General features: G+C 37.6%; 1 protein-coding gene across 1 annotated transcript in view; it reads right to left on the bottom strand.

Annotated features, from left to right (window-relative positions):
* The window catches only part of LOC114888131 (phosphatidylinositol 3,4,5-trisphosphate 3-phosphatase TPTE2-like), a 77,681-nt gene that overhangs the window by 54,832 nt on the left and 8,803 nt on the right, over positions 1-14,046 (bottom strand). Inside the window, exons 4-7 of the mRNA XM_029210053.1 lie at positions 10,363-10,416; positions 6,008-6,061; positions 5,286-5,339; positions 3,599-3,664 (exon numbers count right to left, since the gene is read on the bottom strand). Coding sequence (XP_029065886.1) covers positions 3,599-3,664; positions 5,286-5,339; positions 6,008-6,061; positions 10,363-10,416 — 228 coding nt within the window. The remainder of the gene's footprint in view (positions 1-3,598; positions 3,665-5,285; positions 5,340-6,007; positions 6,062-10,362; positions 10,417-14,046) is intronic.

Here is a 14,046-nt window from a genome sequence, read left to right as displayed (position 1 = left end):
AGTTACAAGTCCATTAAGCTAAGAGAACACCTAATTACCTCAATGCAAAAAGACCTTCTCCAAGACACATAATATTAAAATTGTTAAAAGTGAATGACAAAGAATTTTAAAATCAGCCAGGGCAAAAAGGATGGTAACCTACCAGGGAACCCCCACTATTAGGCTATCAGCAGATTTCTCAGCAGAAACCCTACAGGCCAAGAGGGAGTGGAATGACATTCTCAAAATACTGAAAGATAAAAACTGTCACCCAAGAACACTCTATATAACACAGTTATCATTCAGATATGAAGGAGAAATAAATGCTTTCCCAGACAAAGAGAAGCTGGAGTTCATCAACACTAGACCTGCCTTACAAGAGATGTTGAAAGGAACTCTTCTATCAGAAACAAAATGACAAAAATACACAAAACTTTGAGCAAGGTGATAAATAGAACCAGAAAATTGCCACTCTTTACCAAGATAGGTTTTTAAATACTTTATTATAGTATAAAGGTTAAAGGGAGAGAAAAAAAGAAAGTAGAAAAATAAATATAGCTATCTATAGTTTGGTAACAAACTCACTAAACAAAAACAGGTAATTTGTGACTCCAAAAACAAAAGGGAAAGAGGAAAAGATGGAACTTATGTTTTTAAAAAATGTTTTAGTTCACTATAAATTATATCATAATGTGTGAAAAGCATGCTGAAATCAGAAGGCTAGAAAAATGATTAAATAGATTCTGGAAAGACCCAGTGTATAAAGATTCATAACATAATAGAGATGGATTTTAAAATCTTTGAACAAGATATAAATGTTTTCAATAATGGGTTCATTCATTCAGCCAAACTCACTGAGTGCCTACTATGTGCCATGGCACTGTTTGAGGCACTGGAGATACAGCAGTTAAAAAAATGGACAAAATTTTCTTCCATCATGATGTTTAAATTCTGTCTCGTGCAGACCATGAATATAATAAATAAGTAAATAAGGTAGTAAGTTATAAGGTGATAAATGCAATAAGGATCATTAAATTAGGGTAAGGACAATGGAGGGGGATGCAACTTTGATGCTGGGAAAACTAAGTAGTCACCTGGGAGAAAAGTAGACTCCTACATTTTATACCTTAATACAAAATAAATCCTGGGCAGATGTTTTATTTAAATATAGAAAATAAATTCAAAACATAGATGAATTTTGGTGAATATATTAAAATCTTAGGTAGAGAAAGACTTTCTGACACTAAAGGCATCAATCATAAAGAAAAGGACAGATGTACTCAACTGTATGAGGATTATAAACTTCTATATAGTGAAAAGCTAGGCAACCTGGGAAAAAATACTTGCCCTATCTATGATATAAAAAGGATATATTTAACTTTTCTATCCAATGGCAGTGATAAACACCCCGATTTTAAACAGGCAAAGGTAGTTTGCAAACAATGAAATACAAGTTCTATGAAAAAAGTATAAACAAAAACAATGTCAAATGTGCATTAGAACAAACATATTTACTAACATTGAAAAGATGAGCGATGGCTAGCGTGAAAGGGGAAGAAATGTACACTGCATCTTGGTGTGGAAAGTATCAAAATCAATAGCCTCACAAACGTTCCTTTTGACACAGAATTTCCACCTCTGAGAATTTTTATTATAAAGAAATAAAATATACAGAGGTTTGGTCTCAAAGTTATTCATCATTTTTTTTTAAGAAGTCACAGCTTAAATGTCCAGAAATATCTGACAATTTAAATGAATGACAATTTAAACATCTATACCATGAAATATTATACAGCTGTCAAAAGGAATGTTGCAAATTTAAAAATCAATAAAGTCAAATACAGGCAGAACTTCAGGCAACAATAAAAAATCTGAAATTAAAAAATATATAATGTTGTAAATGTAAATGCATGGAAATATAGTCATGATATGTCACTAAGTAATAAGGTTATTTTTAAAACAATGTATGATACCATATCCATAAACAAAAAGCCTAAAGAACCTTGAAGGGCATCTATTAAACATTAGCAATGCCTATTAATGGGAGGATTTATTGCTTGTTTGTATTTTCTGATTTTCCTAATAGTGAAATTTTGTTGCTTTATTTTTGGTTTTTAGTATAAAAATTATTTATGGTGCTTTAGAGTTTTAAAATCACACTGAATAATATGTGTGTACATATTACTCCACATTTATTTTTAGTTTTTTATTATACTACACCTAGCACCCAGTAGATAGATATTGTAGATAGCATTATTACCAGTTTACAGATAAAAGACCTAAAATTTAAGGTAGTTTAGTATTTTGCCAAGTGTCCAGTGCATATTAGATGCCAAAGCCAAGCACTGATTCCAGGTCTTACTCCAAATCTAATACCATCCCCCAGTCTGAAACACCAGTGTCTCTCACACAGGGACTATTGCAAATGCCACCCAAATCTATACCATAAGCATTTGTAATTTAAAAAACAAAACTAAACTAACACTTTTTGTTTGTAAGAAGAAGGAAATGCTTGCCTTCCTCAGTCTATTCAAATTTTGCCCCCCGCCCTGGGCAGCCTCATTGCAGAAAATATATAGTTAATATGCAGACATATCATTTAATTAAGTAGCAGAGTGAACTCTTCACTGATGGCCCATGATGAAAAAACAGAAAATGGAAATTCATGGGTAATTTGAAGAACTACTTGTATTCATTAGTCGCCCCTTTATTTTTCATGTTGTTTTTGTCTAGACACCAACAGATTACAACAGTAACCAATTCATTGCCTCTTTAGCAATACTCACTCCCCAACATTAATTCAAGTTGGTGAATGGTTAAGTAACTGGCCAAGAGAGTAGCAGAAGAAAAATTGCATGAATAATTCTGCAGTCCAGACATATGGGCTTTTCTTTGAAGTACAATTGAATTACAATATTATATTAGTTTTGGGTGTACAACATAGTGACTCAATAATTTTATAGCTTATATTCTATTTAAAGTTATTACAGAATAATGGCTATATTTCCCTGTGCTGTACAATATATCCTTGATGCTTATTTTATACACAGTAGTTTGGGGGAGGGAGACTCAGACGTATGTGATTTTAAGAAGGTATCGTGTCCCTGTCATTGAGTACAGGTAAAAATGCCTTCAGATCAGTGCAACAGGAAGTACTCTCGTGAGATTACTCAAAATTAATAAAATCCCAATGGACATTAAGAGGTCTTTAATCAGCAAAACATGTTTACTTTTGCTCTCAGTCCCATTTGCTCACAGACGAAATCAACAAAACTAAGAATCAGAACATATCCAAGAAAAATGAGAAAGGAACACAAGTGAATAGCAAGTAGCATTCTGCAATCCTCTGTTTAGAAAGAAACTTTGTAATAAAATTAGTCTCTACTAAGGATATTTTCACATTTTCAAACTAGAAGAACACTTGTGAATATGTGGAAATATTTTTTCAAGTATGGTACTTATATACAAATTCAAATGGAATCATTTTATACCCTCCCTCCCAAACATTTTGCTATCTTTTCCATAGCTCCTTTTTTTTTCACCTCAGCATAAGCCCCATCTTCTAAAAGATAAGAAATCCGTCAACAGCTCCCTCCCTCTGAACTTCAAACTGACTTACTAATGTGAATTGAGAAGGTCAATGTCTTCATCACCATCATCGATCTTGGACAGCTGTTCCTTCATACTTTAACCGCCAACAAATGCAAAAATATATCATTAGAGATTTGCTACATGGAACAGTGATATGAAAAACTTATTTGAAGAAAAAGAATTCCTTAAATCTAAAGGAACCATGACTTAGCTCACTGGATGACCCAAACTTACAGAAAGAAATTTAGAATCATTGTCTAGAAAACTCTGTATTCCTATGGATACTTCTAAGACTGAAATTTGCAAGTCTTTCCCTCTCTGTTTCTCCCTATGTCTCTGTCTCTGCTTCTCTCTGTCTCACTCTTTCTATAAAGACAGAGATTAATAATATATAGATAGCACTGATGCAAGTAAATTATATCAGCAGCCTTGGAAGGCACCATAACTAAAAGGCAAGATATATCAAAGTAGTCAAAGACCTTTGATGTCAATTTATTTGGGTCACTGTGAAGGATTAAAAATGTACATAGCACGAAATGACTTCACTTTTTTTTGGCTGAAATTGGATACACTTGCTCTAGAACTTATAAACTGGTTGAACTCTAAAAAGCTTATATGTCAGTTATTTGGAACCTGGGTCCCTGCACCACCTACTTTTCACATACTATGGATATCGTTTTCTCCTTGAATAGGTTTCAAATCACTGCCTGAGACAAGGACTCCATAACTAATTGGGTTTCACAAATCTCAATGTCCTCCCCTTTTACCCTCTCTCTATATTTATATCTCACCTTTCATCTCTGCCTCTCAATTCACATGAGTCAGGGCTAAAGGATTAAAATGTACATAGTAAGACTCCATGTGTCTTATAGATTTTTAAATGCAATTTAGCTATAATTACTCTGCAATTTAGTCGCCCTAAAAATAACATTCTAATCAGTTATTTAAAACCTGGTATTTAATTTTTCTGTAGAAATGAACTTTATATGTTGGTAATAAAAATCTTAGTCCTGTGGGAAAACTTAATAAATCAAATTTATGTACATTTCTTTACTCCCAAACCTAACCCCCAAGTGTAACACCATTTTGTGATTAAATTTACTTCAAATTCAGCTTGAGTTTGTAGGTACTCATCTCACTTGTCCTATAATTTTCTGCCTTCTCAAGTCCCTACACCACCTAGTAACTCTTCACAAATCACAGATGTCTTTCCTGCCCTTCAGACAGGGTCAAGACAAGGCAGGGGCTCCCTCCAATGTGATGGTGGGTTTGGGTTTGGGGCACCAGCCTCACATGGTGGCAGAGTTCTGGAAGGTGAGGGACACATCCAGGATCAGATCCATTTTTTTCTGCTGAGGGTTCCCCTCTGCTCTCTATCCACTGAGACCCTCTCCTAACTCCTATTATGATTCTGTCCTCTCTCCGGCCTACGCATGGGCAATCTGATCCTAAAGGAAAGTATCAGATAGTGGCTGCTCCTAACTAAGGGTAACAAACAGACTAGGGGTAAGAACACTCCCTTTTATGACCTGTTCTTTTTTTTCCCCCAAATAGATCCAAAAAAGAAAGAAAGAAACATATTGAGGCTGGCAAAACAAACAAAACCCTTAGATAAAGCGTCGAAGAAACTCTGTATTGCCATAGATGGTCCCCAGAATAAATTTCACAAATCTCAATATCCCCCCTTACACTATCTATATATAATTATATCTCACCTTTCATCGAAGGGTTCAACACAAGTTACTTTTTCCACCTCGCTCTGGTCATAGCTAAAGGATTATAAATGCACATGGTAAGACTTCACATCTCCCTAGACTTATTTTTAAGTGCACATTAGCTACAATTGCTCTACAATTTATAACCTAGTTGTCCTAAAAATAACATTCTAATCAGTTATTTAAAACTGGTATTTCATTTTTCCCCTGTAAGTGAAGCTTTATACATTTGTAATGAAAATCTTAAGTCCTGGGGTGGGGGAAGTCATGAATCAAGTTTATAGACATTTCTTGACTCCTGAACCCCTTCAGGAGTACAACTTTCTCCTCGCAAAATCAGTTTCTCTCCTTTCTTGGCCCATTTTAGTAGAGCCTCACACACAAGTATTTGGATAGTTCCCTAGGGGTTTCGGTTGCATCTAAGGGTGATAAACAGATGAGTAAGAAGCACCCCTCTTATGACCGGTTTCTGTTTTATCCAACTAGATACAAAAAAAAGAAAGAAACATACTTACATAGGCTACAGTAAAAAGATTTAGAAACAATGTCAAAGACACTCTGTTATGTCATGAATACTCCTAAAAATGAACCTCCCAAATACAATCAACCTCTCTCCCCTTTCCTCTCTCTGTTTCTCTCATTCTCGCATGCTCTCTCTCTCTGCATTTATATACATATATATATTTTTTGTTGACATTTCTCTATCTTTATTTCTATCTCACGTATTAGTGGTGGGTCCATCAGGTCTTCCTGTTGTCAATTCACTCAAAGCAGTGCTAAAGGATTAAAAAGGCACAGAGTCAGACACCCTATAATTTTCTCAGTTAAACCTTCTGGTTCAAATTAGTTTAAATTAATGCTTTCACTTATAAACTAGATGACCCTTTAAAAACTGACATGTAAATCGATTGCTTGAAACCTGGTAGGTCATTTTCCCCAGAAATGAGGATTTATGTATTTGTAATGAATATCTTACACTTGTCAAAAAGGTAATGACTCAAGACTGAAGTACAGTTCTTTACTACTGAACCTGATCCAATGTGTAACAACCTTTTGGGGTGGAATTTATTTCAAATTCAACTTCAGGTTGTAGGTACCCAACTTTCTTGACCAATCTAACTTCCTGACCACGTCTGTGCTCCACAGGAAGCATGCTCGTCTTTCCTGCTCCTGACATAGGGTCAAGTAACTACAGGCCTGAGTCAGGGGCTCCATCTGATGTGAACATGGGTCTGGATTTGGGTTATCGGCCTCACATAGTAGCTGATACAATTTATTATTATTCTCCTTGCTCCAGACGGCTTTCATCTTCCCCACACCCACTCCAGGAGAGTCTCATACACAGGCAATCTGACAGTTTCCCGAGAGTTTGGCTGCTAGTAACTGAGAGTCAAGACTGGGAGTAAGAAGACTCCCTCTATGTCTTGTGCCTCTTTTTCTACCTCACTTCAAAAGACAAAGACTATTCCACATAGAATCTTACCATGAGCGGACGTTAGAAACAGTATCAAGGGAACTCTATATTCCCATGGGTGCTCCTAAGGGTGAACATCCCAAATCTCAATCTCTCTGAATATGTTATGTATGTACGTATTATACATGTATTTATTTATCATATCTTACTTTACCATGAAGAATCCTCCTGCCAATTCACTCAGGGTAGTGCTATGGTATTTTTTTGTTTTTGTGCTATGGTATTAAAAATGACATAGTAAGATACCACATGACTTCTAGACTTTTAAATTTTTAGTTCAAATTAGCTATAATTACTTTTTTTTTTTTTTTTTTTGGTTGCACTGTGCATCCTGTGGGATCTTAGTTCCCCAAACAGGGACTGAACCTGGGCCCTCAGCAGTGAGAGTGTGCTGTCCTAACCACTGGACCGCCAGAGAATTCCCTGCTACAATTACACTTAAGCTTATAAACTGGTTGGCTCTTAGGAAATTCACATGTCAATCAGTTATCTGGAACTTGATATCTCATTTTTCCTAGAAATGATTCTATATACATTGTAATGAATATTTTTGACCCAACAAAAAGTTAATGACTCAAGGTTGGTTCAAGATGGCGGAGTAGAAGGACGTGCTCTCACTCCCTCTTGCACAAACACCAGAATCACAACTAACTGCGAACAATCATCGACAGGAAGACACTGGAACTCACCAGAAAAGATACCCCACATCCAAAGACAAAGGAGACGCCACAATGAGACGATAGGAGGGGTGCAATCACAATAAAATCAAATCCCATAACTGCTGGGTGGGTGACTCACAGACTGGAGAACACTTACACCACAGAAGTCCACCCGCTGGAGTGAAGGTTCTGAGCCCCACGTCAGGCTTCCCAATCTGGGGGTCCAACAACGGGAGGAGGAATTCCTAGAGAATCAGACTTTGAAGGCTAGCGGGATTTGATTGCAGGACGTCGACAGGACTGGGGGAAACAGAGACTCCACTCTTGGAGGGCACACACAAGGTAGTGGGCACATCGGGACCCAGGGGAAGGAGCAGTGATCCCATAGGAGACTGAACCAGACCTACCTGCTAGTGTTGGAGGGTCTCCTGCAGAGGTGGGGGGCGGCTGTGGCTCACCGAGGGGACAAGGACACTGGCAGCAGAAGTGCTGGGAAGCTCTCCTTGGCGTGAGCCCTCCCAGAGTCTGCCATTAGCCCCATCAAAGAGCCCTGGTAGGCTCCAGTGTTGGTTTGCCTGAAGGCAAACAACCAACAGGGAGGGAACCAAGCCCCACCCATCAGCAGACAAGTGGATTTAAGTTTTACTGAGCTCTGCCCACCAAAGCAAAAGCCAGCTCTACCCACCACCAGTCCCTCCCATCAGGAAACTTGCACAAGCCTCTTAGATAGCCTCATCCACCAGAGGGCAGACAGCAGAAGTAAGAACTACAATCCTGCAGCCTGTGGAACAAAACCACATTGACAGAAAGACAGACAAGATGAAAAGGCAGAGGGCTATGTACCAGATGAAGGAACAAGATAAAACCCCAGAAAAACAACTAAATGAAGTGGAGATAGGCAACCTTCCAGAAAAAGAATTCAGAATAATGATGGTGAAGATGATCCAGGTCCTCGGAAACAGAATGGAGGCAAAGATCGAGAAGATGCAAGAAATGTTTAACAAAGATCTAGAAGAATTAAAGAACAAACAAACAGAGATGAACAACACAATAACTGAAATGAAAACTACACTAGAAGGAATCAATAGCAGAATAACTGAGGCAGAAGAACTGATAAGTGACCTGGAAGAATGGTGGAATTCAGTGCTGTGCAACAGAATAAAGAAAAAAGAATGAAAAGAAACGAAGACAGCCTAAGAGACCTCTGGGACAACATTAAACGCAGCAACATTCGCATTATATGGGGTCCCAGAAGGAGAAGAGAGAAAGGACCAGAGAAAATATTTGAAGAGATTATAGTTGAAAACTTCCCTAACATGAGAAAGGAAATAGCCACCCAAGTCCAGGAAGCACAGAGAGTCCCATACAGGATAAACCCAAGGAGAAACACACCGAGACACGTAGTAATCAAATTGGCAAAAATTAAAGACAAAGAAAATTTACTGAAAGCAGCAAGGGAAAAACAACAAATAACATACAAGGGAACTCCCATAAGGTTAACAGCTGTTTTCTCAGCAGAAACTCTACAAGCCAGAAGGGAGTGGCATGATATACTTAAAGTGATGAAAGGGAAGAACCTACAACCAAGATTGTTCTACCCAGCAAGGGTCTCATTCAGATTCGACGGAGAAAGCTGAAGCTTTACAGACAAGCAAAAGCTAAGAGAATTCAGCACCACCAAACCAGCTCTACAACAAATGCTAAAGGAACTTCTTTAAGTGGGAAACACAAGAGAAGAAAAGGATCTACAAAAACAAATCCAAAACAATTAAGAAAATGGTCACAGGAACATACATATCGATAATTACCTTAAATGTGAATGGATTAAATGCTCCAACCAAAAGACACAGTCTCGCTGAATGGATACAAAAACAAGATCCATATATATGCTATCTACAAGAGACCCACTTCAGACCTAGGGACACATTCAGACTGAAAGTGAGGGGATGGAAAAAGATATTCCATGCAAATGGGAATCAAAAGAAAGCTGGAGTAGCAATACTCAGATAAAATAGACTTTAAAATAAAGAATGTTACAAGAGACAAGGAAGGACACTACATAATGTTGATCCCTCACACAGGGTCAACAACTGCAGGCCTGAGGCAGTGATGGCTCCAGCCACTTCCACTGCCATCATGGGTTTGGGTTTGAGGACCCTTACGTAGTGGCAGAGCTCTGGAGGGTGTGGGACAGATCTAGGGTCTGTTAGCTCCATTCCCTTCTGTTAAGGGCTCATCTCTTCCCAGGCCACTGCTAGCCTTCCCCTTGTTTCCAAATATGAATCTCTCCTCATTTGTCCCACATTGTACGCTGAACACCGTCCCACTAAAATTCATATGGTGAAGTCTTATCCCCTTTAACTCAGAATGTGACCTTATGGAAAGTAGCATTGTTGCAGAAGTAATTAGTCAAGATGTGGTCCTACTGGTTAGGGTGGGTTCCTAATCCAATATGACTGATGTCCTTACACAAAAGTAAAGAATGCCATGTGAAGTTGAAAGCAGAGATTGGAGCGATTGACAGCAGCCACCAGAAGGTAGGAGGGAGGCATGGAAGAGATTCTTCCTCACAGCTCTCAGAAGAAACCAACCCTGCCAACATCCTGATACCAACTTCTAGCCTTGAGGATTGACACAAATTTTTGTTGTTTAAACCACTAGATTTGTGATATTTTGTTACAGCAGCTCTAGCAAACTAATACAACCCATTCTAGCAGTCTCACACAGGCAATCTAACAGGTTTCTAAGAGTTTTGGCTACTAGTCACTCAGATGGGAGTAAGTCTCCCTCTTCTGATCTGTTTCTCTTTTATTCAACTAGATCAAAAAAAAGAATGTTACATACAGAACATGCCAACATTTTAGAAAAAGCATACAAGAAACTTAGTATTAAATATCTCTGTGTGTGCATCTTTACATATCTATCTATCTGCATATAATCTCACCTTTCAGTGATGGCTTCCTTACTGGTTACAGATATCAATTCATTCGGCTCATAGCTTAAGGATTAAAATGTACAGAAACATCATGTGATTTCATAGACTTACTTTTTTCATTCAAATTAGCTAAGTTGTAGAGAGAGAAACAAATTTTCAATTATGAATTGAAAATTACAAATTCACACGTAATTTGGTTATTTGGAAATAAGTATTTCATTTTACCCTAGAAATGTGGCTTTACATGGTGGCAATGAAATTCCTAGGCCTGTAAAAGAATCCTTACTGGATCAAGATTTAAAAACATTTCTTTACTTCTGAACCTAATCCCAAGGTGTAACTGGTTTTTGTGTTTGCAATTATTTCAAATTCAACTGTAGTTTGCAGGTACCATCCCTCATACAGTATTATTAGTATTATTCACTATAGTCACCATGCTGTACATTACATCCCCAGGGTGACTTATTTTATAACTGGAAGTTTGTACCTTTTGACTTCCCTCACCCATTTCACCCACCCCCTACGCAGCCCTCACCCCCCATTTCTGGAAACCACCAATCTTTTCTTTTATGACCTTTTTTTCTTTTAAGATTTCACATACAAGTGAGCTCATATGATATTTATCTTTCTCTTATTTCACTTACCGTAAATGTCCACAAGTTCTACCCATGCTGTTACAAATAGCAAGATTTCATTCTTTTTTTTATGGCTGAATATATTCCATTGTATACATATATACCACAACTTCTTTATCCATTCATTGGTCAATGGACACGTTGTCACCATGTCTTGGCTACTGTAAATAATGCAATGAACACGGGGGTGCAAATGTCTTTTCAAGTTAGTGTTTTTATTTTCTTCAGATAAATACTCAGAAGCGGAATTGCTGGATCATATGACAATTCTATTTTTAATTTTTTGAGAAATTTCCATAGTGTTTTTCATAGTGGCTGTAACAATTTACATTCCTACCAACAGTGCACAAGCCTTCCCTTTTCTCCACATCCTTGTCAACACTTGTTATTTTTTAATCTTTCTGACAATGCCATTCTATACATACATATTTTTAAAATTTATTTTATTTATATTTATTTTTTTGGCTGCATTGGGTCTTTGTAGCTGCACGCGGGTTTTCTCTAGTCGTGGTGAACGGGGTCTACTCTTCGTTGCAGTGCGCGGGCTTCTCATTGCAGTGGCTTCTCTTGTTGAGCACGGCTCTAGGCATGTGGGCTTCAGTAGTTGTGGAACATGGGCTCAGTGGGTGTGGCTCGCGGGCTCTAGAGCGCAGGCTCAGTAGTTGTGGCGCATGGGCTTAGTTGCTCCGCTGTATGTGGGATCTTCCCGGACCAGGGCTTGAACCTGTGTCCCCTGCATTGGCAGGCGGATTCTTAACCACTGTGCCACCAGGGAAGCCCAACAATGCCATTCTAACAGGCATGAGGTGATATTCCTTTGTGGTTGTAAATTTTTTTAAATAGTTTATTTTTTAGAACAAGTTTAGGTTTATAGAAAAATTAAGCAGGAAATAGAGAGAGTTCCATATACCTCCTTCTCCCTAACAGTTTCTCCTATTATTAATATCTTGCATTCGTCTGGTACATCTGTTACAACTGATGAACCAATATCGATCTGTTATTGTTAACTAATGTCCATAGCTGAAACTGGTGTTCACCCTTTGTGTTGTACAGGTCTACTGATTTTGCCAAATGCATAACGCCATGTATCCACCATTACAGCATCATACTGAATTGTTGCCCTGCCCTAAGCATCTCCTGTGCTCTGCCTATTCATCCCTCTGCCCCCCCAATCCCGACTCCTAATATTTTTTACTGTCTCTATAGTTTTACCTTTGCCACAGGTGTCATATAGTTGGAATCACATAGTATGTAGCCTTTTCAGACTGATTTCTTTCACTTAGCACTTATGCATTTAAGGTTCCTCTGTTTCTTTGTATGGCTTGAGAGCTCATTTCTTTTAATTGTGAAATAATTTTCCATTATATATAGCTATCACAGTTTGTTTTTCTATTCATCTATGACATCTTGGTTGCTTCCAGTTTTTGGCAATTATCAGTAAAGCTACTAAAATAGTTGTGTGCAGGTGTTTGTGTAGACAAGTTTCCAAAGCATTTGGAGCATAATTTCTGAATCATATGGCAAGACTACATTTTGCTTTGTAAGACACTGCCAAACTGCCTTCCAAAGTGGCTGCACCAGTTTGCACTGCCACCAGCAGTGAATGAAGTTTCCTGCTGTCCACACCCTCACTGTCATTTGGTGTGGTCAGTGTCCCAGATTTTGACCATTTTAAGAGGCATGCAACGAAATTTGTTTTAATTTGCAATTCCTGAGTGACATGTGATGTTGAGCATCTTCTCATAGGCTTATTTGCCACCTGTGTATTTTCTTTGGTGAGGTGTCTGTTCACATCTTTTGCCCATTTTTTTAATTGGATAATTCATTTTCTGATGAGTTTTAAGAGTTTTGTTTAATTTGGATAGCCGTCCTTTATCAGATGTGTCTTTTGCAAATAATTTCTACTAGTCTGTGACTGACTTGTCTTCTCATTCTCTTAACAAGATCTTTCACAAAGCAGAAGTTTTTAATTCAAATGAAGCTCAAGTTATCACTTTTCTTTCGTAATCCTGATTTTGGTGTTGTATCTAAAAGTCATTACTAAACTAAAGGTCATCCACCTTTTCTCCTGTGTTACCTTCTAGGAGTTTTAGAGATTTGCATTTTATGTTTAGGTCTGTGATATAATTTTTGTGAAGCATGTAAGATCTGTGTCTAGATTATTTTTTGCATGTGGATGTCCAGTTGTTCCAGCATGATTTGTTGAAAAACTATCCTTTCTCCACTGTCGTACCTTTGCTCCTTCATCAAAGACCAGTTGTCTATATTTGTGTGGGCCAGTTTCTGGGTTCTCTATTCTATTCCTTTGATCTATTTGTTTATTCTTTAACCATCACCACATGTCTTGATTACTGTAGCTTTACACTAAGACTTAAGTTGGGTATTGTCAGTCCTCTGACTTTACTCTTCCTCAATAGTGTGTTGGCTATTCTGGGTCTTTTGCCTTCCCATATAAACTTTAGAATCAGTTTGCCAATATCCCCAAAATAACTTTCTGGGATTCTGATTCAGATTGCATTGAATCTACAATTTGAAAGAATTCAACATCTTTACGACACTGAGGCTTCCTACACATGAACGCAAAGTCTCTGCCATTTATTTAGTTCATTAATTTCATTCATAAGAATTTCTTAGTTTTCCTGAGATAGATCTTGTACATTTTGTTGGATAAATACTTAGGTATAAATCTATTTTGGGGGTCCTAATTTAAATGGTGTTGTCCTTCTAATTTCAAATTCCTCCTGTTCATTATTGGCGTATGGGGAAGTTATCAGCTTTTGTATATTACGCAGTTATACAAGGTTACAGGACAGAAGCTTAATAAGCCCAGTTTTTTTTTTTAATTGATTCTGTTGGATTTTCTTCATAGACAATCATGTCATAGGTGAACAAAGACATTTAATTGTTTCCATTGCAATCTGCACACTTTTATTGCCTTCTCATTGCTCATTACTATAATCCCTCTTAGGATTTACAGTATGATGTTGAAAAGGAGTGATACTGGGGGGACATCCTTGCCTTGTACCTGGTCTTCACAGAAAAGCTTCGAGTTTCTCAC

Source organism: Monodon monoceros, unplaced genomic scaffold (genome assembly GCF_005190385.1).
Source record: "Monodon monoceros isolate NGI ecotype Baffin Bay Population unplaced genomic scaffold, NGI_Narwhal_1 Super_Scaffold_8, whole genome shotgun sequence".
NCBI classification, from domain to species: Eukaryota; Metazoa; Chordata; class Mammalia; order Artiodactyla; family Monodontidae; genus Monodon; species Monodon monoceros.
This window is presented reverse-complemented; position numbering and strand designations above follow the sequence as displayed.